The 23,689-nt window shown below is 41.8% G+C and overlaps 1 protein-coding gene across 1 annotated transcript; it reads right to left on the reverse strand.

The window, feature by feature from the left end:
• Nucleotides 1–162: 162 nt before the first annotated feature.
• SERINC3 (serine incorporator 3) lies at nt 163–23,559 on the reverse strand. The gene is made up of 10 exons (XM_089513926.1): nt 23,462–23,559; nt 18,352–18,513; nt 13,761–13,921; nt 12,163–12,242; nt 10,662–10,799; nt 9,009–9,178; nt 8,060–8,150; nt 4,967–5,150; nt 4,184–4,402; nt 163–966 (listed from the first exon to the last, which is right to left on the reverse strand). The coding sequence occupies exons 1-10, from the start codon at nt 23,498–23,500 to the stop codon at nt 828–830; spliced, it is 1,383 nt and encodes a 460-aa protein (XP_089370052.1). The 5' UTR covers nt 23,501–23,559; the 3' UTR covers nt 163–827.
• Between the last annotated feature and the right edge of the window lie 130 nt (nt 23,560–23,689).

The following is a 23,689-nucleotide window of genomic DNA, read 5'->3' on the forward strand; positions in this document are numbered from 1 at the left end:
CTAAAAGAAGGACCATAATTCAGCATAGAGGTGCATACCGGTTAACATATTCACCTGCAAGAGCTTGACAAAACATAAGTAGTACTCAGGGGTAGAAGGCAAGGACAGAGTTGAATATCAGGTGTAGAGCTGTTTAAAGAAAAACTATACTGAACACTTACCTTTAATCAAACATGTTTATAGTGCAAATAATTAAATGTCAAAATGAACAAGCTGTTGCACTGGCTTTTACAGACATTGGTCATATTAGAAAACAGCACTTCAGTAAACTCTACATTTCAGTAATTTGTTCTTTAAAGTATACTGAATACAATGAAATTAACTGGCAAATAGGACAATTTCCTACAGTGATCTAAAATTCCTAATTCTAACTTACAACATTGAACACACTGTTCTCTGTTGAGAAAAGCAAATTCCACCCATTAAAAAGAACACAATTGGACACACTTCCTGAAGCGGAATGTACACTTGCAGTATGTCTTTCACTTCCATATATTGAAGCATTAGAACTTTAAAATATATTACTTTTAGCTCAGTTAAGCTTTCTTCCAATAATATCTGTGTGATGTTTACACTATAGGCATTTACAAAACTCCAAACAGCAAAGCTGTAATAGATTAATAACAAAGGCTAGCTTTGAATTAAACATATCAAGATGTACACATTTTAGATCTTGCATCAAGCATGATAAAAGTTAGCAGCTTTCTATTCATCTGTATGTTGCAGAGGAGACACAGCTGGAGCCTTAGCTCCAAGAAGCAATACAGAACATTTGGCTTTCAGCAGAGCGTAACATCACGTTTCCATGCTTTCAGAGAAGTTGTCATTTAATTGAAGTCCCGATTGGTTAGGACAAGAGGTACTACTAAGGTCCAGAGGTAAAGGAGGAGGCAGACCCAGCTTGAAGAGATCTTCACCCAGACAGCTGGCCACTTACTTGTCAGAGTTTTCGTTTCAGCATCAGGACTGCATAATGAATAAAAGTAGTCAGTGCATGAAGGTATAGCTGGATACCTCATTAAAAACTTGCCAGTTTTGTTTTTGAACAGTCCATGAAAAAGTAAAATGAAGTCAAGCTGTTTTGATTTTGGGGTCATTATTTACAAGGCACTAGGGCTCTACATAGAAAAAAAAATCTCCTTGGAAACTTTGGTGGCATCCTGTTACTTATGATATCATTACTTGGACTTCTATCCTTGTAATTGTTTCCTATTTATATTTACAATCATGGTACCACTGTAACAACTGTAATTGTCCCCAACTCACCTTAAAATTGGCATGGTGTTTTGCAGCACTGGTGAGAACAAGGCACTAAAGGATGATGCATCCAGTTGTCTCACCAGTGAATGCAAGTACACCAATGACTTGTGATGGAAGCCCACAAAGGTCCCTTCTGGTCAGCAAAACACTACTCAGTAGTGACAGGAGGGCTGCATGTGTCATCCTTCACTGTCCCACACAGCAGCTTCAGAATTCCATCTCTCAGTGCAGCTGGTTAGATTTTAAGGTGGGATTCAAGGGTCAGACTGAGAAATGGAGCATAGCCACAAGAGAATGGTGACATTTCTGCTGCAGGATCTCAGCCTATGTCTTTAATTTGGAAAGGCCTAGGACTTTACTGCTAATCTGAAGCAAAGGCTTGCTTTGTCTTTTGAAAGTCAAAAGTCTCCCCTATAATCTATAATGGGAAAGGGGGAGAAACAAAACTAATACTATTTTTTAACTGAACTGGATGAAACTGATAGGCACAAAAACTCCCTCTGACAAGATGATACCTGCCACATTTGAGATACATAATTGCTGGAGGTTTATGCTGCACTTGGCAACTTTTTTTTTAAAAAAAACAGATCAATTCACTTACAAAGGAGAAAAAAAGGCTGGAGACAGCCTCCCTTCAGGCTGCCCTGCAGGAATCACCAAATCACGCAAAACAGCCTTCAATCAATTCAGTTCTACCTTGTGCATTTTTGTCTCTGCCTAGTTCAGTCCAATAATGACTTGTTTAAAAAAGAAAACTACTCATGAGTATTCCTCAGAGTGGTACCACTCATGAATTGTTTCTTTAAATAAAAAAGTCAGCAGTAGAACTGGGCAGAGATAAGAATGGCTATGCTCATAATGAGCACATGGAGTGACGCCCGTGGCCAGGGGTTCGTGGCACTCCTTCAGGCTATGACACCCAACACACCACTCAAAAATGGTGTGTTAGATGAAAAAGTGGAGTTCATGTAAAATCATTTTCTGTTGATCACAGAATGAAACCACCTTACAGAAGGCATTTTAACAGCTGTAGAGAAATCCTGAAGTGTATCTAACAATTATTTTTAAAAACCTTTCTGAAACAGATCACGTTTTGCACTGAGGTTACTTTGCCTCAGAGATTCCAGTGTCATTCGGGTATCTCCAAAGTGGGAATATTTTGCCCTTGATATGTGGCTTGGTTGTGGCAATTACATAGTCTTACACATCTGAGGAAATAGACTTTAGTCTACAAAAGCTCATGCTGCCAACTTCTGTCTTTCAGTTAGTCACAAAGGTGCTACAAGATCTCCACATACTGATTCTACAGAGTAACACAGCTATATTTTTAAATAGTCTTATACAGTACAGTATATATAAAACCTCAAAGGAACCCCTCTGTCTGCAGCTCATCAAGCTTAACAGAAAACACCCAAACTAAAGTCATATACTAACACAAATCCTTTACTTTTCGACAGCAGGAGTGGGAATCATGCAGCCCACAGATACTGATTGCAACACCCCTCAGTCCTAGTCAACTGACAGTTCTAGAAGTTGCAGTCCAACAACTTCTGGAGAACTGCATGATTCGACCACAGCTCTATAGCATTACTTTGAAAATCCATAATATATTTAACTAAATAAAATTTGGCAAATTATTGCAATGTCATAGATCTATTATTCACTGAAGGGGAGGGGACCAAATTCCCTAAATTTGTTCTAAAGTTCTAAAAAAAAAGCCAGGCTAGTGAGCTACAGAATGGACTAGAAGCAAGGATCAAGGCAAGAAAGACACTCCTCATTTGAGCCATGGGGAAAAGGAAAAATGCCATGGAGAGTATGAATACAGAACTAATAGGCTTAAGGGACTTCTGTAACTCTGAACTTGTTATCAAAAGTGGTTTGCAGGGAAAGAGATTCAACTTGTAAGTCACCTCACTCCAAGGATTAAATGGAAACTTTTCAGGAGTTGTGCTAAAACATATCGTCGTTTTTAATGGTATTTTAAGGTGGGAGGGAGATAGGGAATTGGATTTTATATGTTTTGCTATGTTTTTACTTGTGGCTTGTTGTGTTCTATTTTTATTGTTCTTATATTTGTTGTTGCCCGCCTCAATCCAATACAGGAAGAGGCAGGATACAAATTATTATTATTATCATCATCATCATCATCATCATCATGGCATTGTCAAATAATCAAGAAGTATATTGCGCCTGCTGAAGTATTGACTATGCCACTAGCTTTCATTCAAAAGTTGCTCTGGTTATGTGTGAGACTCTCCTTTTTCACTCCAACTACACAGATCATCAACATGAACCACTAGATATATAAGGATTGTCATGACAATCTGATAATTATCTCAACCACACTAAATTTCCTAGCTGAGACAAAAATTATAATTCTGATATATAAATAGAAGCAATTCCAATTCAACTTGGGAACTCAGCATACCAGTCAAAATGGGAAAAATACTGCCCTTCCTTAGCACATATGTGAAGCAGTTTGCATATTTAGAAAAAAAAAACAGCAATATTAATAATCTTCAGTAATACAAAAGGGCCAGAGACAACTTCCTTTGTTTCTCTAGATAGGGCTGAGAAGGATGCCTGTCTAGACCCCTACAGAGCCATTAGTTGTCAGTTTAAACTGGGGAAGACAATTGTGGCCCTCTGGATGCTGTGCTGAAAATTCCATCGTCCCCCATCACTGGCTATGCCGGAACTGATGGGAGCTGCAATCCAAAAACATGGAGGGCCACAGTTGCTCATAGTTATATAGGCCTCATAAAGCATTTTCTTAAGTTCCTTAATTTTTTCAATAGGGTAAACTTAAAAAGAACTTAGTATGACACACACTTCCACCATAAGTTAATGATGCCACAGAACACCACACTGGTGACAAGACAAGAATCTCCACTTGAAATCCCCACTGCAGCATTCTTACCTATACCAATTGGTAAGAGTCATCATGATATAAAGGGAGGCAAGAAACAGCATGAGGTGGAAGAAGCTATAGCTGTACTGGACGCCATCCTTCTCATTGTCCAAGACCCGCTGAGGTTCGCCATCTTCTACATCACCACCTGGAGTGTCATCCAGAATGACACTGTCACTTGCAGACAGGGTCAGCTTGTTTACTTGGCTATTGTTAGAAGATCGGATGCTGCAAAACAGTCAAAAGAGATTTCACAATGTCAGCTTAATGAACAGCAAGGTTGTAATTAACCATACAGTTGTTTATCTTGATTAAGATTCAAGAACACACTAACCCTCCATTTTTATGCTAAACTAGTCTTGGTCATGTAAGCTGCTAGTCTTGGTCATGTAAGCTGCTTGGCAGGAGAGCACGCTGATCCAAGGTTGTTTCTACAGCCCTCACTTCCTCCAGACTCCCTGAACCACTCTTTTCTGGGCCAAGGAGAGTGCTCTTTGCACTTGTTGGAAAACGCCAGAGCAGAGTTTTTGCTTTTTGAATAGGCTGCAGGTCTTGTGGCCACTTTCTCAGGTGTTCTCTGCATTTGGGGTGGGATGGGGACACTTCCAGCAGTCCATGTGGGTCCGGTTGAATCCCAGGGACAGAAAATTGGGCCTTAGTCCTGGCACAATTGCTTACTCTGACTTCAACCTTCAATCTATTTAATACACATAAATTTATGATACCATTTTCCAAGCCACAATAAAAGGGTTAGTTCCTTGCAGTTTAGTAAATATGAATCTTGGGTCTTACCTGGAATACAGGAGACAAAGTACAAAGATAATGAGCCCAACAATGCTCTGTGCATCCCACCACTGTGGGCTTTTTAGTGGTGAAGATGTCGGAATGACAGGTATAGCAGTGGCATTCACTGGAAGGGAAGTAGGTGCAGCTATTTGGCTGATGATGTTCAGAAGACTTGGATTACAGTGGCGATCTGGAAAATAAATTCCAGAAAACATATATAACAAAACTATCGCTCACTAAGTGTCAAGAGAGCTTGTTATCTAGAAATATTTTAAGGATCACTATGTTTGCTATAGCAAAGGCCCTCTAATAATGCCACTGTTGGAACAGAATCTATAGGCGAGGTGTCCAGTGACTCCGTCAATGAAGTTATTCTGGATCAGCTCCAATCAGTGAGTACCGAGGACGTGGACAAGCTGCTTGGCAAGGTGAGGAAAACAACCTGCCCTCTCGACCCTTGCCCATCATGGCTGGCCATCCAGGTGGGGGATGCATTGAGGAGATTCCTCACGGATATCATCAATGCATCCTTTAGGGAAGGGCATGTTCCATCTTGTCTGAAGGAAGCGGCTGTTAAGCCGCTTCTGAAAAAACCTTCCCTGGACCCCCTGGATATGAACAACTACAGGCCTGTTTCTTTGCTGCCATTTTTGGGCAAGGTAATCGAGAGGGTGGTTGCTCTTCAGCTCCAAGCTGTCTTGGATGAAACCGATTATCTAGACCCATTTCAAACTGGCTTCAGGACAGGCTTTGGGGTTGAGACTGCCATGGTTGCCTTGACTGACGATCTGCATCTGAGCATCGACAGGGGTAGTGTGACCCAGTTGGTGCTCTTAGACCTCTCAGCGGCTTTCGATACGATAGATCACAGCATCCTCCTGGACCGCTTGGGGGGATTAGGTATCGGAGGCACTGCATTGCAGTGGTTCCGGTCCTACCTCTCAGGCAGGTCCCAGAGGGTGCTGTTTGGGGACAGTAGCTCCAGAAAGAGGGAGCTCCTTTGTGGAGTCCCTCAGGGAGCTATTTTGTCCCCTATGTTGTTTAACATCTATATGAAGCCGCTGGGTGAGATCATACGGAGTTATGGTGCTGGGTGCTATCAGTACGCTGATGACACCCAAATCTATTTCTCCATGTCTCGTTCGTCGGCCTCGAATTCTAATGGCATCTCTTCTCTCAATGAATGTCTTCGGGCGGTAATGGGCTGGATGAGGAAAAACAGATTGAAGCTGAATCCGAACAAGACGGAGGTGCTCACGGTAGCGGCCCCGAAACCAAGAATTGGGTTGCAACCACCAGTCCTGGACGGGGTCACACTCTCCTCTAGTGACTGCGTTCGCAGTCTGGGGGTGCTCCTTGACTCGTCGCTCCTGATGATAGATCAGGTTAATGCGACGGTCAGGAGCGCCTGTTATCAGCTTCGGCTGATACGCCAGCTGCGCCCTTTTCTGGAAGTAAGGGATCTCGAGACAGTTGTGCACGCGCTGGTAACCTCACGCCTTGACTTCTGTAATGCGCTCTACATGGGGCTACCCTTGTGCCTGGTTCGGAAACTACAGCTGGTTCAAAACATGGCAGCCAGGCTTGTGTCAGGAACATCCAGAAGGGACCATATCACTCCGGTTTTGAGGTCCCTCCACTGGCTGCCTATTGGTTTCCGGGCCCAGTACAAGGTGTTGGTTATTACCTTTAAAGCCCTAAATGGCTTGGGTCCAAGCTATCTCAGAGACCGCCTCTTCCCATACAATCCTCCCCGCGCTCTCCGGTCCTCTGGGAGGAACTTGTTGCAGCCTCAAAAATCGAGGCTTGCGGCGACCTCCCGGAGGGCTTTCTCTGTTGTCGCCCCTAGGCTCTGGAACGGCCTGCCGGATGAGATCCGTCAATTAACATCTTTGGACAGCTTCAAAAAGGCTGTCAAGACGGATCTCTTCAGGCAGGCCTTCCCAGACTGAAATATCCCGGCCTCAGGATCTTAGGATTTCCCCCTCCTCAGTAATGTCTCCAAAGCCCCCTTTTCTTTAGAACTGAAGTTGCAGTGGTTTATTGGTTGGTATTATTTTGTTTAATTTATTGTTATTTTAATTAGTTATTGTGGTTTTAAATTAGATATGTTGTTTAATTACTTTTTAAGGGGGGAGGGAAATAAACTGTTTTTATGCTGTATGTTATTTTAATGCTGTAAACCGCCCGGATTGGTTCGCCACAGGGCGGTATATAAATAAAAATTTATTATTATTATTATAATAACACGGAAGAAAAACTCTTTTTGAGCTAGGGACCAAATTCTCATTTGAGAAGGGCCGCAGAAGGATATACTGTAGTGCTAAGGGGGGAAATAAAGTAAATCAGGCCAAAGCAAGGTGGGTGGGGCAAGACTGCAATTCTTACCACTCTGAAATTTTCCCCACCAAGCATACAAAGCATTACAATTTGTGTTAGAGAACCAGCATAGCGTGGTTGTTTGAGCACTGGACAATAACTCTGGAGACCACGGTTCCAATCACCACTCAGCCATGGAAACCTACCGGGTGATCTTGGGAAAGTCATATTCTCTCAGCCTCAGAGGAGGGCAATGGCAAACCACAGGCCAAAAAGAAAAAAAAGCCTGTGATAGGATCACCTTAATGTCAAGATAAACAAGAAATGACTCAAATATAGCCTACTCAGGGAAAAGGCTAAGTGCAACAGCTTGCTGATCTGCAAAGCACAGACCAGTTTTATGCAGTGTTTTTAAGCCAGAATATTTTTTAAAATATAGTCTCACACAGTGATGAATATAGAAAAAAGTAAAAGAAGCTCACATCAAGATGAGAAACCCTGTGGGCACAGGCAAAGTTTCCCCATCTCTGCTCTACAAATATGTCCTTCCAAGCTAACTAGTTCAAGTTCATTCTCCAGCAGTAACTTAGAAGGAGTTTGTAATTTTCTATAGAAGTACACACTAGCCTCATACTTTGCTATGAATTGTAAATCTCTGTGAAGCATACCTTGTGCTAGTCCTCCAAACATTCTAAAAGCTCATTTTTAATTCTTCAGCAGTTATCTCCATTGCAACTACCATTTTGAATATATATCAGCTTTCACATCTGGGAAACTTACCAGGCTCATTGGACATGGCTGACCAAGTGAGGTACATGGTGTAGAGAGTAATTGCAGAAGACTGGAGAAGGCCAGAATGAGGCTGATGTTCCTGTTGAGACAATCAATTTTAGGTAGCAGAATAAGTGGCTTAATCTGAACTACATAAATTCCTTGATGGTTTAACATCTATAAACCATCTGATTTGAAATATTTCAGTTGCACTATTACTTTAGTGCTGAGTTTAAAAGGTGCAATTTCAAAACCCCGATCAAAGGCACAAATACAGCTTAGGGAATTTATGCAAAGTAGTAGTATTTTCATCCATGCTGTAACCAAAAATATTAAATACTATATATTTTAATACTAACAGAAAATGGATAATTTAAGATCCCAAGATCTGCTTCCCTTTCACTTAATAATTCTCAGTCTAGCCACATTGACAAGAACAGCTATCTATCCACTGGTTTCTTTTGTTCCCTGCCCTTCCTCCACAAATGATTTCAACACCCGCTGTTATGCTACATCTGAACACTAACAACTTTAGTAGACATATTCTGTTAAAAACTGTACTGAATTTCAGCTATTCATATTTCAATGGTAGTGAAATAGTGTATTACATGAGTACTAAATCCTTCAGAAATGTCTTACTGAAAAAAGTAGTTTACAGCCTATTTCACCATAACAGGCCATAGACTGTGTAATCCATTCATGTATTTGGAGGATAAGTATCACATCTTTCTAAACAAATTAGTCATCCAATGATTCCCAACCTTTGGTCCTCTATTTGTTCTGGATGTCAGCTCTTAGAAACCACAGCCAGTTTGGCCAACAGTGGGAAATTAAGTGAGCTGAAGTCCAAATCATCTGGAAGACCAAAAGCTGGGAACCACTGTGTCATCTACAAGCCTGAGTGAGTCAGTTCTCTCCTTATGTCCCATACAAGAACCCCATGAAGAAATCTTCATACCTGGACTTTGGGAAGGATCGATGTGATAGACACAGCAATGCACAAAATCATATTAAAGCTGATGAAAAACTTGTTCTCAATACAACCCTCAGGCTTTGTGTAGAAGATATAGAAGAGCACAATGGCAATGAATGACAGGACATAGTTCAAGCAAGTGCACGACAGAAGAGCTGAAGAAAAAGCACATCAGAGTCATCCAGCATTTCACTTTAGTACAAATCTGCCTGATGCATTGTTGTTGCCCAAAAGACTGAATGTGGTTCATTGCAAGGCCCATACTGAAGTCCAATCTTCCCTTGCTAAGGGCAAGGCAACGGCCAATGTGACTGCCAAGAAGGCTACACGCCTGCTGTTGAGCCTGCCCATTAGCCATCATGGCGTGGGGCAGGCTCGCCTTTCCTTTCCCCTTTCTTTTCTTTTCTTTGTATCCTGGCTTTTTCCACTCATGGGATATAAGTGTACATAACTGCCTTTCTAACTTTTCCATATTAAAGCCAGAATTCAAATGAAAAGACATCTTTCATTCTGATTATCACAACATGTTGCATAACACCTAGAATAATTAATCCTGCAACTGTGGTGTTTCAGCAATGCTACCTGCAGCTGCTGTGCAGTCCTATTTCTATTACTATATATAAACTGATTGTCACCATTGCTGGTGGGAATGGGATCCTGTTCAGTAATTAAAATTTCATGACTGCAGTGTAGTGCAGTGATCGGAGTACTGGACTACAACTCTGGGAGATCAGGGTTCAAGTCCCTCCTTGGTCATGGAAACCCACTGGGGTACTATGGGCAAGTCATGCTTTCTCAGACTCAGGGGAAGATAATGGCAAATCCATTGTGAACAAATACTGCCATGATAGGTGTGCCTTAAAATTGCTTAAAATCAAAACAACTTGAAGGCACACGGCAACAGCAATGCCTGGCTTATGACCTTGTAATTATCCCAGTTCACATTTACAGTGGTTGCACTGTTGTTTTTAACCAAAAGTGCCCCTAAAAACATACTCTGAGATCTAACAGGCCCCCCCCCTATCCCGGCCGTTTCCAATGGGGTAGAGAACAGGGCAGGTAGTCATGACATATCCAGCCCTCTCCGCATTGCAGGGCACAATGCGACAGAGCTGTGACAGAATCAAGAAAGGACTATGTACCAGTCTCTACAGCCATCTGTCTCAGTATACAACGGACCCTTGTTATACGCTGGGGTTTGGTTCCAAGATCCCCCGTAGATAACAAAATCCATGTATGCTCAAATCCCATTAAATATAATGACATAGAAAAATTGTGTCCCTTATAAAAATGGAAAATCAAGGTTTGATATTTGAAATTTATACTTTTTTTGAAGATTTTCAAACCGTGCATGCTTGAATCCGTGTATAAAAAATCCGTGTATAAGAAGGGCCGACTGTACTATGACTGGAAGAGGGCTAAACATGTAATTACTCACCACCCCACAGTCCAGTGTCTTAGAAATGGTTGTGTTGGAGGACGGGACTGTGAATCTTCAAAGGCTGAATTTTGGACAGCAGCACTGGAAGACTATGTCTTCTGATGCAAGATTTCAGTAAGAGTTTTATGCTGAACAGCACATAATTTGCTTTCTGCCTCTTACCCATTTTTGCTACTCACCAGATAAATGCCACTTACCTGCATACCAGCATCTGGAGTTTCCCTCTTCCATTCGTTCAACCCAAGATTCATTCCAGGAATGAGCAAAATCAACAAGCAGCACCAGCTGGATGAGAATGAACAAGAATGCGCCAATAGTGCCACATACAAATAATACTGGAAAGAATGAGAAAGATTTATTTATTTCATTAAAATTAAAAGTTAAAATTAAAGTTAAAATAGAAGCCTTTAAAATTTGACACCTCTGGCTGAATATATTTAAAACCAATAGGAAAGTCACTGAGTCCTAATCTGCAAACTAAATGTGTATGGATGTGCATTTGCCTGTACAATTTTTCTCTTGTCATTTCCTCCATCCCCCATTTAAACATACACACATATATACATTCATAAATAAATCAATTTGTGTGTATTCCAAATGAGTAGGTATGTTGGGCTTTAGTCAACAAGAGATTATACTTGACCCTATAATATATAACATACACACACACATTATATGCTGTAATAGTTAAAAACAAAGATTTCAAACAGTCTATACAGAACATATAGAATTGTATTTCATTTCCTTTTAGCAGAAAAGCCACACCAGAATACAGCATGCCCATTTGCCAAAAGAAAAGAAAAGGGCAACTTTGCAGCAGATGCTAAACTTCCTATTTTTGAATATGTCGCCGCAAATTTGTTACTTATTATGTAATTATCACATTCTTCATCAAACAACCCAAATTGACATATAGTAGCTTTATCCCATCCTCTTTACTCTCATAATTCTGTGAGCTAGGTTAGGCTAACAAATGGTGACTAGCTCCAGGGAACCCACTACGTTTCACAGCCAAATTTTGTTTTGTTTTTTTAAAGGAAAGAAAAGGAAAGGAAAGAAAAGGAGAGGGGAAGGGAGGCTTCTCAGGTCCAAGACCAGGGATTGGTATCATGTGGTCCTCTTGATGTTGTTGCACTGCGAATCCCCAAAGCCCCAACCAGCAGTTAACTGAGGAACTGCCAAGAGATGCATCTGGAGGGCTGCATAATTCCCATCTGCCATCCTACACTAACACTCCAGCTGCATCACATTGGCCATAAGCTTAATGATTGTCAACATGCAGCAAATAGTATTTAAACAGTTTTTTTTTTTGGGGGGGGGGAGTGATCATCTGTAGTATATAGGCATGTGATGAGGCCTTTTTGTTCCTATGCCACCACAACTTCACCCCAATCTCATTAAACTTGCAATTCAACAACAGCATGGTTTAATTGATCTTGCCACACAGATGCAATCATGGCGTGAGCTGCTCATACTGTGACTACTCTAGGAAGAGTTTATAAGCCAACATCATATGTGCATGATTATCTGACTACACCTTTAGTAGAGATTTAATGTCAACATCTTTCTCCAGGGCAAGAGAATGACATCAACTAGATGTCTTCTAAAAAAAACCCTGAAAAGGAAACTCAAACATTCACACACAAGTGAACATAATTACAATAAAAAGATTTTATTTCCCTACCCATGTGTCCTTACCTGTTGTGAAAGGCCCTTCTGGAATGTAAAATGCTCCAACCATGATGCCAACAATTGCAGCTATCTTGAAGAACCAAAATCTGTTTCAAAAACAAAACAAAAGACTAATAAGTATTTATTTGCATGCTATAATTACCCTAAACCTAACAAAGCTAAGTACTAAGACTGTCAAACAGTTATAAATGAAAAATGGTATGTATGCATGTAGTCTTCCTTAGCTTGTGGTCTTACTCTCACTTATCTCAAAATTATCACATAACTGAGTGATTATGCATATATTGGCAGGCCATGATTTACAGTGCTACCTTCCCTTACGTGGGGCATCCGTTCCGCACCCCCCCCCCCCCCCGCATAAGGGGAAAATCATGTATGCTTGTGCCCCATTGAAAATAATGGGGCGCATGCTTGCAGTGAGCATGCCATTCATTAGATTCTCCCACGGCTTCAGCATATGCTGAAAGCCACGGAAGTGAAGTCCATGTAGGGCGTGGCTCACTGTAATTTTAGAACTGAATACATTTGTCCCTCCACATTTTTTGGGGTTAGGGGAACAGGACCCGCATAAATGTGGAAAAACTGCCAATAACAAAAACACTATGTTTTTATCTGAGAGAAACCTCTCTAGGAATCTCTAGGTCCTCCAGTGCAACTTCGTGGTCAACATCTGACAGACATTGATTATAGAATTGCGTTAGAGGAGCTACAAACGCCTAGTGGAGTGTTTTCTCTAGGACTCTTTAGGCTTGAATGGGGCGTGTGTGGAGTGCCTGCTATAGGGGGGCGCTTCACTGAGAATAATGGAGAATAATCCATGAATAATCAAGAATGCAGATCTCAAGTCTGCGAGAAAGGAGGGGAAACTATATTTTTACCCTTTAAAATCTTATCTAGTTCCTTCACAGCTGCGCTTCCAAGCCATAGTCTTCTTCTGGTTTCTTGGCAGCAGTCTCCACACTGATTAATGATTGAGCCAAGGTATATAAAATCTCAAACTTTTTCAGTGTTTTCATAGTCTGCTTTAAAGTTATGTAAAACCTCTCTGGTCATTACCTTTTTTTTTAAGTTCAACTGTAAAGCAGCCATTGTAATTTCTGCCTTGACTTTCTTCAAATAGTAACTGCAGCCAAAGTTGATATTCACAAGCAAGTGGGTTTTTAAAGGTTTTGTTTGTAGCATAATATTTAGTTCTCGTTAAATAAAGTATGTTTTTCTTTTTTAAAAGACAGACTTGAAAAGCAATTTGCATCCAACTTCAAAAGGAAATGCCATTCATTACTTTAAGGGTCAGAGCAAGCTATTCATTTTCCACACAATTTCTAAGCAATGGGATGGAAATGAATGAAATTATTCCATAGTTAATGCAAAAATGAATCCTGAACATAGCTAAAGCTGAAATTAGTGGTTATTCTTTTATTTCACCTCATGGGGGCATATTTATACAGCAATTAAAGGTCTGAAAAATGAAGATATATCTATATCCAATGTAAGACACATCATTAAAAATGAAAGCAGTTTCCTTCCCCATTTTTGTGATTTTTTTTAAAACACCTGGCTTATATATCCTAGATAGAATAAGGAAGAAATCATTTCTAGCATACCCATTATGCACTGCAGCCCTTGGATCTTTACTCGATTTCACTTGTATCATAAGAAGGGCAAAGAGACAGAAGAACACAGCCATGGCAAAACTGATTCGATAGACTGCTTTATATCCAACCAAAGCTTCACAGTCAACAATGCCATCACAAAAGCCAGGCACCTGAAAGAGGAAATAAATCCAAAAAGGCTTAATGATAGACATATGGATTACACAACATCCACATCTTTTCCCTGCATCATTTACAAGGTTAGAGCATCAGGGGACAGTGCACTTCTTTTATCCTAGTTCTATCAAAGTCAACAGTATTGTAAGTGACCATGTAACTTTAACAGATTCCAAAAATAATTACTAGACAACCAAATTCAGAAAGTAATAAAAGGATCAAAGACAAGATTACCCCATATTGTTGATCCCCATATCTGAGCCAGACCTTGGAAAGTTAGGTTTGAAAATTAATTCAATAATTTTAATGGTTAGAAACTGGGAAATTAATTCAGTGGTATAATCAGTGAAATCCTTTAATTCAGTAAATTATCATTAACTTGTTGATCTCAACATTAATGTGGAGCAAGACAATGGCATTTATCAACTATGCCGTGACCTCAGGGAAGCACATTTTGTTACTAGTGCCTTCAAAAGGTCTCCTAATTGTCTTCTACTAACCTAGAACTTTCCCACAGGACTACAAAGGCCCTGGTAGGGTTGTTGCCTGGGAATGGCAGAAGTCCATCTTGTCTGGGACCGTTTAAGATGGGGAAGGTGGCCCAAAAGCATAAGATTTCATCTAACATGCTGTTCAGTTTGTCACTCATCTGCATCTCTCTTTTCGCCCCCAGCATCATGTACTCTTCAAATGCCCTTTTCTTAAAGGTTAATAAGGAATTATTTCTTTCAGCTAGAGGGCACTGATCTACCACACAAATACAGCAATAAGTGAATACCATATATACTTGACTATAAGTTGAGAAATGTATGCCCCAAGATATGGGGCAATAAGTTAATACTGCCTAAAAGAGTGTCCAGCGTTCCTTCATAGCCAGGGATCTTTAAACAGCTCCCCGTTTGAGTCCCCGCGCACGCTCTCTTATCTAATCCCTCAACCTTCCTTCCTAGCCAGAGCTAACAAATAGCTGCTGAGACAAGGGGGAGAGAGAGAGAGTTTGCCTCCCTGTTTGAGTCTCTGCGCCACTCTCCTGTCTCTTTCTGTGTCTCGGCCTCGATTAAGAAAAAGAGCCCTCCCTCCAGTCCATCTGCCTTGGTCCAAGCCTCAGAGAAGAATGCTGGATCTGATCCCCTCCCCTCCCCACCATTCCCTTCTCCTTTTGTGTCATGTCTTTTTAGATTGTAAGCCTGAGGGCAGGGAACCGTCTATTATCCTCTCTGTTGTAAGCCACCTGGATTCCCAGTGATTGGGTGGCATATACTGTATGTACTCATGTATAAGTCTAGAAATTTTAGTCAAAAAAGTGCCCCCCAAAACCTAGGTCGACTTATCCATGGGTCAATGTAAATACTATACTTTAACTCTTATTAAAAAGGGAACCATTCCCTGGTGAAAGGCAAGGGTGCAATCTGTCCTAGAACCACTGACCTCCCTCTGTTCTCTCTTCCATCCAGCATTTAGTGTGAGCCAAAACCGTTATGCCTGCCAGAATTTTGTGGGTTCTTTGGCATTGTTTTCCTTTGCTTCATCATTTAGATCCTTTGTTGCATGTCCTTAAATTTCACCCTCGACTTATCCAAGGGTCATATCAAAATCGATAATTTTGGCCCCCAAACCTGCCCTCGACTTATACATGAGGTCGACTTATAGTTGATTATATACGGTAAATAAATCTTATTATTATTATTATTATTATTATTATTATTATTATTATTATTCCTCAGCCTTCCTTCATAGCCAGAGCTAACAAACAGCTGGTGATTCAAGGGAGAGAGAGTGTGTATGGAGAGGCTTGTACCTCGGTGGTAAAGGGAAGAGAGGGGGGGTTGTACCCCATTTTGCAAGCCATGGGCCTTGGAAATCCTGGTGGTAAAGGGAAGAGAGAGAGGTTTGTACCCAGTTTTGCAAGCCATGGGCCTTGGAAATTCTGGTGGTAAAGGGAAGAGAGAAATACCGTATTTTCCGGCGTATAAGGTGACTTTTTAAGTCTGCCTTATGCGCCGGAATTAAACCCCAGAGACAGGTGAATGGCATAGCCACCTCCCTGTCTCTGGGGTCCTTGCTGGGTCCTCTCCTAGCCAGCAGGCACTCACGCCAGCTGGAGGGGGCCTCTCTAGAGGCCTAAGAGAGGATCCTCGGCGGCTGGGCTTTCGTCGCCATTTTTTCCCCAAAAAGCAGCGGGGAAGCGGCTCCAGAGCTGGCCGGGCCGAGTAAAAGGGCTGGCCCCTTACTCCTCCATGCCGCCGCCGGGGATCCTCCGATCCTCCAGCGGCTTCCACAGAGTACTTCTGAAGCCGCTGGAGGATCGGAGGATCCCCAGTAGCGGCAGCGTGGAGGGGTAAGGGGCCAGCCCTTTTACTCGGCGGTGGCAGCGGTGCGGAGGAGTAAGGGACCGGCCCTTTTACTTGGCCCGGCCTGCTCTGGAGCCACTTCCCCGTCGCCTTTTGAAAAAACATGGCGGCGAGAGCCCAACCACCACGGATCCTTTCAGGCCTCTAGAAAGGACCCCTCCAGCCGGAAGCAGTAACAAAGTACATCAAACATTAGTGTGTATCTGAATACAAGAATTAGTATTTGGATTAGCAACTACAGGCTTCAGGACCAAACCACCCTTCCAGTCCAGCAACCCACATGTAGGAGAGGTACACTGAAAGGACTGGTAGCCCACTATGACAATTCTATGAGGTGTTTTACAGATAAACTCACTCATATCAATTCCAAGATAGATGCTGCCATTAACACTTTACTAGCAGGTATACCTTAGGCAACTGTTTGTCTAGTTAATCTGGATGTGTTTCAATTTGTGCAGTCTGTGGAAGTAGATAGGATTTTCAGAAAGATAAGGCTAGCTACATACATACTGGATCCATACCCATCCTGGCTAATAAAAGGAGGCACTTACTGGTCAAGTAAGTGACGGGAATGGGAAAGGTTAGATCTATTTTGGTTTAGTTTTATGCTTTATTTTGAGACTTGGTGGAGGCTCTATGCTGGAAAATGGGCAGGGGAGTACATCCCTCATGGTTCTGCTGGATGTCTCAACAGTTTAATATCATAGGCCAGCATATCCTACTGGATTAACTTGTCTTTCAGGCCTATGATCCGTGGTCATGGTGATAAAGCAGTTCAATCCTTCCTAAAAGAAGAATGAGATGATAGTAGCAATGTCTGTTCTTTCCCTAAGGTATTTGCCTGTAGGGTCCTTCAGGTTTCTATCTTGTCCCCTATGTGATTCAATATATCTAAAAAACTGTTAAGGGAGGTTATTTGGATCTGGCTATTCAGTATCAGTAACACAGAAATGACATTCACTTTTTTTCTCCTTTCAATCTCACTTCAAGACAGGTACAGAAATCTTGAATTATCTCCTGAATACAGTACAGTGCACTTGCATCATACGCGGACACACTATATGCAGTTTTCAGCATATGCTGAAAGCTGCGCAGGAGTGCACAGGGCACAAGTGGCGGCGCATCCCATTTAGATTAATGGGGCACGCCCCCATGGCGCGCACTCGCCACCGCGCCGCCACATGCATGAGCCCCATGACTTTCAATGGGGCTCAAGCATACACACTTTTTTTAACGTGGGTGGGGGTTTCCAGATGGATCCCCGCGTAAAAAAAGGTGCACTGTAATAAGACTGGATGTGGGCTACCAAATCCAAAACAACAGAAAAGATGCATTTAGTCCAGCAGTTCTCAACCTGTGGGTCGCGACCCCTTTGGAGTTGAATGACCCTTTCACAGGGGTCGCCTAAGACCATCGTAAAACACATATTTCAGATGGTAGCAACGATAATAATGTTATGGCAGGGTCGCGGCATTAGGAAGATTGAGAACCACTGGTTTAGTCTGTTCAGATGAGCTGGAACTGGGCTTAATTCTATGTTTAGTGGAGTGACACTTCTCTCAAAGAGCTCAGTTTAGGGATTTTTCTGGACCAAACACAGATCTTGGATATCCAGGGCTTGGCAGTAGCTGTGATTTTTCATGCCTTGGCTCAGTTATTAATCAGAATGGTGACTGAAGTTAAGAAATGAGAAGATGACTAGGACTTGGAAGAGCAGCTATGAAGGAACTCGACAAGATCTTGAAGTGTAAAGATATATCATTGAATGCTAAATTCAGGATTATCTGTACCAGCATATTTCTGATTTCTCTGTATGATTAAGAAAGCTGGACAATGAAGAAAGCTGACAGGAAGAAAATTAATTCATGTGAAATGTGGTACTGAGGGAGAGTTCTGTAGATACTAAAACACTGAGATTTCACACAGAAAAAAATGAGCCCAATAAAACAATTTTCCACTTCCCTGACACTAGTTTTAAGGAAAACAGAAATATCATAAAAGTCTTTTTTTATGTAATATATTAAGCTGGTAAATCAGTGCCCCGCTGCAAACAGAACTATAAAACCTCTCAGTACCTTTTTCAGCTGTTTCTCCATTCCTGGTGCCAGCATGATACAAGCAACAAGAGTACTGAGGAGAAGGAGGAAGGCATAAATAAGTCGAGTCACAGTAGAATTCCTGCTGTTAGGACAACAGCGGCACAGCAAACATGATGCACCACTACACAAGCAGGGGATCTGTAAAACAGAGGTGTTAAGTGATTAGATTGTATCTGAAGTGTTAACCTATACATTAAAAAAAAAAACATGTACCATCATTGCATCCTCAAAAGAAGTTTAGTTTTTTAAAAAACAAAACAAAAATAAGATTTACATGCATGAAACAAGCGAAAATGGGAACATAAAAATATCATAACCACAAACTGTTTAATGGCTGACAGATTTTCAAAACAGATTGGCAAACAAATAGCACAATGAATCATTCTTGAACTTTAACATGAAGAAATGGTGGAAAGATGTTCCATTTTACATGATAAAAACTGCCTTAGAAACTGTAGCATGGTCAAATGAAAAACAGTTTTATTACTTCAGAAAATGCTGCACCAAGGAGGGGCAATTTCAGCCCCACCGCTGTTTTTTTAGTCTACCAATCCATCAGCCTTAGCCAGCATAGCTAATGGTAAAATATACTGGGATTCCACATGACCTCAACTGGGCTGTAAATAAGAGGGGCTCCTGGAACCCTCTTATTCCAACGTAATGACACAACAAAACAATGAAGCCCAGAAACATCTAAAGGGCCACATTAGCTCTCTTAGCTCTCTGAAGTTTAAGAAGTACTGTATATACTCGACTGTAAGTCGACCTCATGCATATGTCAAGGGCAGGTTTTGGAGTCAAAATTATAGATTTTGATAGGACCCATGCATAAGTTGAAGGTAAAACTTAGGGGCATGTAATGAAGGAAATAAAAGTAAATGAAGGATGAAGCGAAGGAAAACAATGCTAAAGAATTTACAAAATCCCAACAGGCATAACTGTTTGTGGTCACACTAAAGACTAGATGGAGTCAGTGCTTCCAGGGCAGATTAAATTCTTGTCTTTCACCAGGGGATGAGTGTGTGTGTGATTTAAAGTACAGTACTTACATTGATCCGTGGATGAATCAACTCAATTTTTGTTGGGAGGGGTGTCAATTTTGTAATTGATATTTCTAGACATGCCTTTTATGACCCATTACAGTAGTGACCCTTCCCTTACACGGGGGATCTGTTCCAGATCCACCCACCCCGCAGAAGGGAAATTCCGCGTAAACTCAAGCCCCATGAAAACCAATGGGGCTCATGCTCATGGAGGCGTGGTGGCAGGTGTGTGCGCCATTACTTTCTGGCGTGCAGCACCATTTCTTCCGGCGTGGCTTCCAGCATAAGGCGTACTGTATAACGCAGGCGCAATGTATTTGAATATGTTCAAATACCTACTTCACTATAGCCAACATCAATTTATGGAGCATGAAGGGCAAGGTTTCCTCACCCCCAGAGTTCAATGATATTAGGGTGATTCCCTCTCTTCCAAACCTCTGTCCACTAATAACAATAATAATAATTTGTTTTATTTATATACCGCTATTCCAAAGATCATAGCGGTGAACAGCAAGTAAGCTAATTAGCAAGTAAGCTAATTTGCCCCCAACAGTCAGTTTCCAGTTCAATGAGGCAGAAAAGCCTAAACTTCGAGTCTGAAGTTTTTTCATCAACCAGTGATTTAGAGATAAGAGCATGTCACAACAGGACTTCCCCTGGGTGACCCACAAAAAGCGTACAAGAAAACCCAAAGTGGTTCAGCCACCAGCCAGCATCAGAAAACCAAGGAGCTGGGGGGGGGGGGGGGGGTTGAGATCTGTCAGTTTCCCTGGATGGTGGAAGAGCAGAAGAAAGGGATTTGCACCAGGGAGGAAATACCTTGTAACACCAAAATGCTAATTTGACTGGGTACAGATATGGCAAAAAAGCCTATTCGCCATAGGAAGGTGAACATAAATGAACCAGACAGATACACAATTGACAGTCATGTCAACAGGATGATGTTTTGATCTTTAACTTTAACTAAACTTACTTCTAGCAGCCCATAAAATGTTTTGGCAATTTTAGGAGAGTGTTTGGGAACCATCATATTGGGCTCTACTGTACAGCTGTTGTGTTTTGCTTTTTGAATGAGTTGTTCATGTGCTTCAGGTCTTCATTCATGTGTACACACAAAAATATATAAACATGCATTTACATAACAGTATATATACTCCATGGATCCATGCTGGAATACCAGGAAATAAAATACTTTGACACACAAACACTAGGCAGTGACTACAATGGGCCTGCCATATTGGCAGGCTAGTGATCTATGGATTGGAACATCCATGGCTCAAATGCCACTATATTATTCTATGGTGGCATACACACGTCGCTGCCCACTGAATGACGTGGGGCATGATCATCCACATTTTGCCCTATCTGTGGGGGACAAACACCCCTGTGGATGGGAAGGATCCACTGTAACTTCAAACAACTATAAAGGTGCAATCGACTTTTTTTAAAGGATCACTCATTTTAAACCCATCTGAGTGGATTATAAAAGCAAATGTAAATGTGAACATGGACATGAAAATTGCTTTCCAAACTGATGCCATAGTTTCATTTGATTATGAAAGATCTGTCCCTAACCACACAAATATCTTTCTTTACTATAAAAGAAGTCAGGCTAAGGAAAAGCCATACTAATGGATGGATTCTGAAAAATATGGCACAAGCAATCTGCAAACATTCAAGCAGCTATATTAAGAGGCCCATGACATGATAAGTGTTCTCCTGAAATGCTGAAGAGCAGAAATATGAATGTACTCTTTGTTCCAATAGCTATGCCACTTCTACTTTATTTAAAGAGACTGCCTTTTTCCATTGCCTTCTAATCTGAACTAAACTTGCTTGTCCTAAATGCCTCAGAGTCATAGACGATAAATACATGTGGCGTATTTCAGAACATGCCATTGCTCTACAACACTTGTAATCATCCCAGCTCTCTACAGTCTGGGGTCCCCCACCCCGCCCCATGTGGTTGTAATAGCCTATGAAATATATTCAGAGCAACATAATGGTTATTGCTCTAACTGTTAGAACAGGAGGGTTAAGACAAATGGGCTGCCATTTAGGATTTAGTTTGTTTACATTAAGTAGTCAAAGATAAACTTGGACGAAATAGCTACAATGCTAAGGAGGATGTCAGTGACTCGGCAACCACTTCATGGCTGAAGGAAAACATCATTCCTAGAGATAAAACCACAAGCCCTAAGAAACATGAAGGAAAGAGAACAGTCACAATTCTAGATTCTTCTCCCAATAACAGTGGGCAAGACATTAAAAGCCAAAATAAAGTTTAGGATTGTGAGCAGAAACATACACAGTAAATAGGAACATATGAATGAACTAAGAACTGTGGAAGTTTGCCTAATAAGTCTTTGCTGATAAGGATATAGCAGAACGGGCCCTTGGTATCTGCTAAGGTTTGGTTCCAGGAGTCCCCATGGATAACAAAATCCATGGATGGTCAAGTCCCATTAAATACAATGGTGTAATAAAATGGTGTCCCTTATATAAAATGGCAGAATCAAGGTTTGTTTTCTCTCTCTCTCTCTCTCTATACACACACACACAATTTTCCCTTGTTATCTGCTGGGGTTTGGTTCCAGGATGCTCCATGGATAACAAAATCTGTGGATGCTCAAGTCCCATTAAATATAATGGCAGAGCAAAATGGTGTCCTGTATATAAAATGGAAGATCAAGGTTTGCTATCTGGAATTCATACTTTTTCTGAATATTTTCAAACCGTAGATGCTTGAATCTGTGGATAAAAAATCTGTGGATAAGGAGGGCTGACTGTATAATGTGTGTGTATTCAAATCATGGATAAAGAAGCTGTGCAAACGGAGGGCCAATTGTATACAGTGAGAGTAAAAACTACAATATCTAAATCCTATTTCTGGTTTCATGTTAATCTGTTATTGCTTCAAATAAACTGGCTCCTACCCTGATACAGTACATCATGTTATGTATTGTTTGACAGTAATGGGGGGAGTCAAATGAAAAATGGGAGCCAGTGTAGTGGTTTGAGCACCGGACGATGCCTCTGGAAACCAAGGTTCAAATTCAGGCTCAGCCATGTAAATCCACTGGGTGACCTTGGGCAAGTCACAATCTCTCAGCCTCAGAGAATGGCAATGGCAAACCTCTGAATTAATGTGCCAAGAAAACCCCATGATACAGTCGCCTTAGAGTCGCCATAAGTCAGAAACAACTTGAAGGCACACAACAGCAACAAAAAATGAAATATAATGCCAAGGAGAATATTATTAATCATGAATTATGCCAGAGAAACAACAAAATCCAGAGCATGTGTGCCTTCATGCGGTTTCACTTTCGCTTTGGATATATGTAATGTCTGAGCTACATTTTGGGGCTCAGGAAAACGGGATAATGACATGATAGAAGAGAGGATAGAGCTGTTCCAATCCAAGGAGGTGGAAGTCGTATGTATGCCGTGAATTCTGTTCTTATCATTGAATGACTAGAAAAGGAAGGGATTAGAAAGACTGAATGTAGGTTAGATATTGGGGGCAATGTTTGAATGTTTATCGAACTGGGAGTCAAAAGGACAAGCGACATCACAGACGCTGTGCATGGACTGATGTGCTTGAGATTCGTATATAGAAGACTCAAAGAGCCACAGTGAAGAGCCATGCGTGCCATAGAGGTTTGACCCTGGAGATCAGGGTTCGAATCCTAGCCCTCCCATGGAAATCACACTCTCTCAGCCTCGGAGGAAGACAAAGGCAACCCTCCTCTGAGCCAATCCTGCCGAGCAAATCCCTGGAGAGGGCTGCCTTAGGGGCGCCAAAGGTTTGGAAAAACCTGAAGGCACGTGACCACGCGCGCGTGACGTCACACGAAGAGGAACACTCGGTTCCTTTTTGTAACTGTTTTAGTGGCCTTTCTAGCTGTGGGTGGCACACAAACAACAACAACAACAACGACAACAAGGTGGATGTGGGCGACCCAGATCCCTCCAAGGGCCCCTGAGGCTCCTCTGAGGGAGAGAAGGGAGAAGCCTCCTCCTTCCCCGCCTCCGCCACTCACCCAGCTGGCCAGGGAGCAGACGCCCAGCACGGCCCCCATGATGGCAACAGACCACCGCTCCTCCGGCCCGAGTCTCCTTCCCCCGCGCCGCCGCTTCCGCCTGGCCTCCTTGTTGTTCTGGCTGTTGGCGCGATGGCATCGCCCCTGATTGGCCGGCCATTGGGAAGGGGCGTGGTCTACCTACCCGACCAATGGAGGTGGACGCCTGAGGTGGCGGAGGGCGGGGAA

The sequence above is a fragment of the Sceloporus occidentalis genome, unplaced genomic scaffold (genome assembly GCF_023333645.1).
Source record: "Sceloporus occidentalis isolate IW3139 unplaced genomic scaffold, rSceOcc1.0.p SCAF_3, whole genome shotgun sequence".
Taxonomy (NCBI): domain Eukaryota; kingdom Metazoa; phylum Chordata; class Lepidosauria; order Squamata; family Phrynosomatidae; genus Sceloporus; species Sceloporus occidentalis.

Bases quoted from the DNA above. Each gene is read 5' to 3' on its own strand.
- SERINC3 (XM_089513926.1), bottom strand. From the start codon at position 23,500: ATGGGGGCCGTGCTGGGCGTCTGCTCCCTGGCCAGCTGG. The intron at 10,800-12,162 runs GTAAGGACACAT...CATTCTTTCCAG, and splicing joins AGAAGGGCCTTTCACAACAG to TATTATTTGTATGTGGCACT. The intron at 9,179-10,661 runs GTAAGTGGCATT...CTTTTTCTTCAG, and splicing joins CTCCAGATGCTGGTATGCAG to CTCTTCTGTCGTGCACTTGC.